This window comes from Humulus lupulus, chromosome 2 (genome assembly GCF_963169125.1).
Source record: "Humulus lupulus chromosome 2, drHumLupu1.1, whole genome shotgun sequence".
NCBI classification, from domain to species: domain Eukaryota; kingdom Viridiplantae; phylum Streptophyta; class Magnoliopsida; order Rosales; family Cannabaceae; genus Humulus; species Humulus lupulus.
The window spans coordinates 88,514,123-88,518,832 of NC_084794.1; the positions used below are offsets into that span (position 1 = coordinate 88,514,123).

Below are 4,710 nucleotides of genomic sequence, written 5' to 3' on the forward strand. Positions count from 1 at the left end.
GGTAACTTAGTTACATGGTGGAGTAAATAATAGAGTGTGGTTGCTAGAAGCAGCGCTGAAGCAGAATTTAGAGTTGTAGCTCGTGGGATGTGTGAGATTTTGTGGATAAGAAAGCTACTTGAAGAATCGAAGGTATCACAGTCATCTCTTATGAAGTTGTATTGTGATAACAAAGCTACTGTCTCAATTGCACACAATCTAGTTTTGCATGATCGTACAAAACATGTGGAAGTAGATAAGCATTTTATCAAGTAGAAAATAGAGGATGGTTCAGTATGTATGACTTATATTCTTACTGAACAATAAGTAGCATATATATTCATAAACATATTGTTTAAAAACCAGTTTGAGTTTTTGAATAGCAAGCTGGCTATGGAGGATATTTTTAAACCAGCTTGAGGGGGAGTGTGGGAAAAAATCAGATTATTTAGATAAATTCCTAGTTTAGAATTATTCTTGTAAAGTTTCAAATATCAATATTTGATAGCTATTCTTATTTTAGGAAACTAATTAGTAGGTTGATTCCTTTATGTACACCAGTGATTTGATTCACACGGTTTGGGTAACCACATACTTGTATAAATATATGTTTATTGAATAGAAATAATATACCATATTTTTCTCTATTATTTGTACTTCTAGATATAGATTAAGCATATCTAAATTATGGGGACAAGGTTATGATGGTGCAAGCAATATGCAAGGAGAATTCAGTAGTCTTAAAACTCTTATTTTGAAAGAGAATCCATCAGCTTTTTATGTTCATTGTTTTGCTCGCCAACTTCAACTTGCTCTTGCAGCTGTCGCAAAGAAACATATTCTAGTTGCTTATCTTTTTAGTGCGGTAACTATGGTGATAAATGTTGTTGGATGTTCTTCTAAGCGTTGTGATATTCTTAGAGAAAAGCAAGATGTTATTATTTCTGAAGCACTCAAGTATGGTGAACTTTCAAGTGGAAGAGGACTAGATCAAGAAACCAATCTTAAACGTCCGAGTGATACTTGTTGGGGTTCATATTATGCTACATTGGTAAGCTTGATTAACTTATTCTTCCCCATGACTAATGTTCTTCAAACAATAGTAGATGATCGTAAAGCAAACTCTGAACAAAGATTTAAAGCAAGTAATTTATTGGCTTTAATGTTAACATTTGATTTTATATCCAATCTACATTTAATAAAAGCATTGCTGGGGATAACAAATTAATTGTCAAAAGCACTACAGAGAAAATATCAAGATATTTTAAATGCCATGAAATTAGTGGAAATTTGTAAGAAAATATTACGAGCAATGAGGGCAATATAAGAGTATATTTCTTGGAAAATTTACATTTGGTATCTTATTTATTATTTTATTTTAAAAAAATAAGGTGTACTATTTTATTTATAATTTTAGCATATTTTTATACACTTCTTATACCATCCATCTTTTTCTTTTATTTACATTATTATCTATTGAACACATGCTTTTTTTTTTTCTTTTATGAATTTTTGGTACCTATTTTTTTTTAATATATAGATAACTACATACATATATAATATAACCTACTCTTTAAGGTGATCGTTTTAATATATAAGAAGTATAGTTTTTTTCGCCGTCGCTAGAGAAGATGACCAGAATTGAAAATAATATTTTAGTTTCTTTTATATTTAGTTAACCAAAATATTTTTTTTCTACTTCGTTTATATATAAAAAAAATATCTTTAATAATTGTGATAAGTAATTTATGTATTGTATTAAAAAAGTAACTATGTAGTTCCTTTTTAATTACAAAACTTCTTAATAAAAAACTAAAATGTAATTTTTTATTTTAATACGAAAGTAACAGCAAAGTTTCTTTTTTATTTGATAAATAAAAAAAATATTATTATTTACATGTAAATTACATTAGTGATTAAAAAGTGAATTAAATTTTTTTATTAAAAAAAATTAGTATATAGTATACTAAAAATAACTAGGCTATATAATAATTTATTATATATTAATGTAACTCATCAGTTCTTAAAACAATAAGTTTGAAAATAATATATAAATATCTTAAATAATAAAACATTATAATATAATTTAATCAATATTATAAGATACAAAAAGTTCCAAACCAAAATGTATATAAATTAATATGTGAAAAGATATTTTTTAAATAATTTTTATAATTATTTTATGTTATATATATATATATAGTTATAAGGAATAACTACAACGCATTCCTTTTTCTGTAATATCGGTGCATCTTTTTCTATTTTCGGCATCTGGATAGATATAATCCAATTTTTTTTTTATATAACGGTGTACAATGTAAGTATTTAGAATATCCTGCAAATTTTCAAGAAATTCTGAATAGTTTACGAAACCGAAAACAGAATTCAATCTGTCAAATTTTACACAGGTACACAAAAAAACAGACACGCATGCAACAGTCAGTTTAAACTCTGTTTCGGTACCATAATTTATTCAAAATTTCTTGAAAATTTGTATAATGTTCTAGATAGTTATAATGTACACTATCATATTAAAAACATTTGAAATTATAACCAAGTACCGAAATAGAAAAAAGATGCACCAATATTGCAAAAGAAATTGTAAAAATCTTTTAAAGTTGTCCCATTCTTTAAAGTTGTCCCAGTAGAAGGTAAAGCTAGCTTATTAGTTTTCTTTTCTAAGCCAAGAGCGTCAATTACAGATAAATAGCGTCAATTACAGATAAATCCAAAAGCAACAAAATTTGATTACATACAGAGCGTGGACAAAATAATCAAACAACATGAATATCAACCGCTGAAAAGTGAAAACTCTAATCCACAAATCAACTCCAATTTTTATTTCAAATGGGCAAAGAGAAATTCTTTAACACAAGTATATACGATTAAAAAAAAACCTCGTAAACAAGTACTACAACCCATTAGAATTTACTCAACAGATTTGAGTAACTTATCGCCTTTACGCGGCAGAGCTTTTAGCAATAGCACCAGCTACAGTCAGCAAAGGAACCAGTTTCCCCTGCTTGTTCAAGGCTTCTGTGTCTGTAGAAAAACAACAGTATAATACAACAAATTCAAGAACAACCCATAACAAGAGGTCTTTCAAATATTGTGTGTATATATATAATATATATATTTGAAGAGCAAATCTTACCATCACATCCACCGATGTGGCTTCCACCAATGAACACATTGGGCACAGTTCGCTGTCCAGTCCACTCAGCCAGAGCTGATTGAATCTGAGCACCATCACCTTCAAAATACAACAAACCTAGACATATTATCTTCTAATTTCGAGCCAAATAGGCAATAGAAATTTTTTGACATTTTATCCAAACTTTATACGTCTACTGATCCAATATGAGATATTTGTTTTTAATCAAAGCCCAATATTCATAAGAGCAACGCCTAGAATCAAATATTCTAGGCTAAAAAATCACAAACAAAGTGATTTACCAATTTCAACAATCACAAAATTGACCTAAAAGAAAAACAACTCAAAATCATTCAAGCTTTCTCCGAAAGCAAATCAATAAACAAAATAATATACACGCTTATACGTTGAAGCGAATTAGGAACGGAAAAATGAAGATTGAATGAGAAATTGAAAGGGGAAAAAAAAAAGACTGACTCTCAGTGTCCAATTCAATGGCTTTGAAAGTGGCTCCCAATTGAGATAAAAGCTGCTTCACGCTCACGCAAAACGGACAATACGTCTTGCTGCAAAGCATAACCACACATTTTTTAGTTTTTTCAGATAAGAAATAACTTTTCGGAGCGGGAGGATATAATATAATATGAAAAATGAAAATAGAGAAGGAACCTGAAGACGACGACCGCATTGGACGAAACAAGTTCCTTAGCCTTAGCCAACGCCATTTCCTTTCTCTCTTCACTTACTTTACTATAGCAACCCTGATTTTCTATTCCGTCTTTCTTGCTCTTCAAACAAGGCGTTAGGACTTATATATACTGTGTTTCTTGCGTGTGTGCGTACCCGAGTGATTGTCGGTTCGAAAGAAATGATCAAAGCCGTAGATCATTAGTAGACAAATGCCGTCCGCAAGCTTTTCATTTGGGCCTCGCTTTTTTGCTTATTTGGGCTCACTTTAACTTTTTTTTGGCCCAAATATTTTTTTTCGAGATCTTTACCATTAATTAAAGAGGAAATTATATTTTATATGGGATTTTTAATAGAGTGTGCAAAAATATGGCTTTTTTTCAAAAAAAAGTTAATCTATAGCTTTTTTTAAGAATTTTCATTTTTACAGGATTATTTTCCCATATTTTTGTATAAAAGTTGGTTTATGCCATAATTTTACTCTTAATCAAATTTGGAAGGGTATGTTTGTAATTTGATTATTATTTTTTTAGGTTATTTATTTTTTTATATTGTTTTTATATTAAATTTTTCTTTGGTTGTTTTACAAATTTTTTTTGTAATATGAATTGTTTTTAAAATTATTATTTATTTATTATAAACATGTTTTTTTTAAGATTGTACGTTTTTTTTTTTCAAATCCTGGGTAGGGTAACCAGTTACTTGATTGATCTTAAAAAAATCCTAGAGCTATGTTAAATAACATGCACCAGGAGGGGTAACCAGTTATCCTGAGATGAGTAACTTTCTGCCATAAGAGGGGTAACCAGTTACCTAAAAGGGGTGACGGGTTACTCATATTAAATATGAAAAGAAACATCAAATTTGAAGGAAAAAAATAGAATAATACT

The 4,710-nt window shown here is 29.0% G+C and overlaps 1 protein-coding gene across 1 annotated transcript; it reads right to left on the bottom strand.

The window, feature by feature from the left end:
- Window positions 1-2,793: 2,793 nt before the first annotated feature.
- Window positions 2,794-3,984, bottom strand: LOC133818180 (glutaredoxin-like). The gene is made up of 4 exons (XM_062250908.1): window positions 3,803-3,984; window positions 3,611-3,699; window positions 3,134-3,232; window positions 2,794-3,021 (listed from the first exon to the last, which is right to left on the bottom strand). The coding sequence occupies exons 1-4, from the start codon at window positions 3,856-3,858 to the stop codon at window positions 2,939-2,941; spliced, it is 327 nt and encodes a 108-aa protein (XP_062106892.1). The 5' UTR covers window positions 3,859-3,984; the 3' UTR covers window positions 2,794-2,938.
- Between the last annotated feature and the right edge of the window lie 726 nt (window positions 3,985-4,710).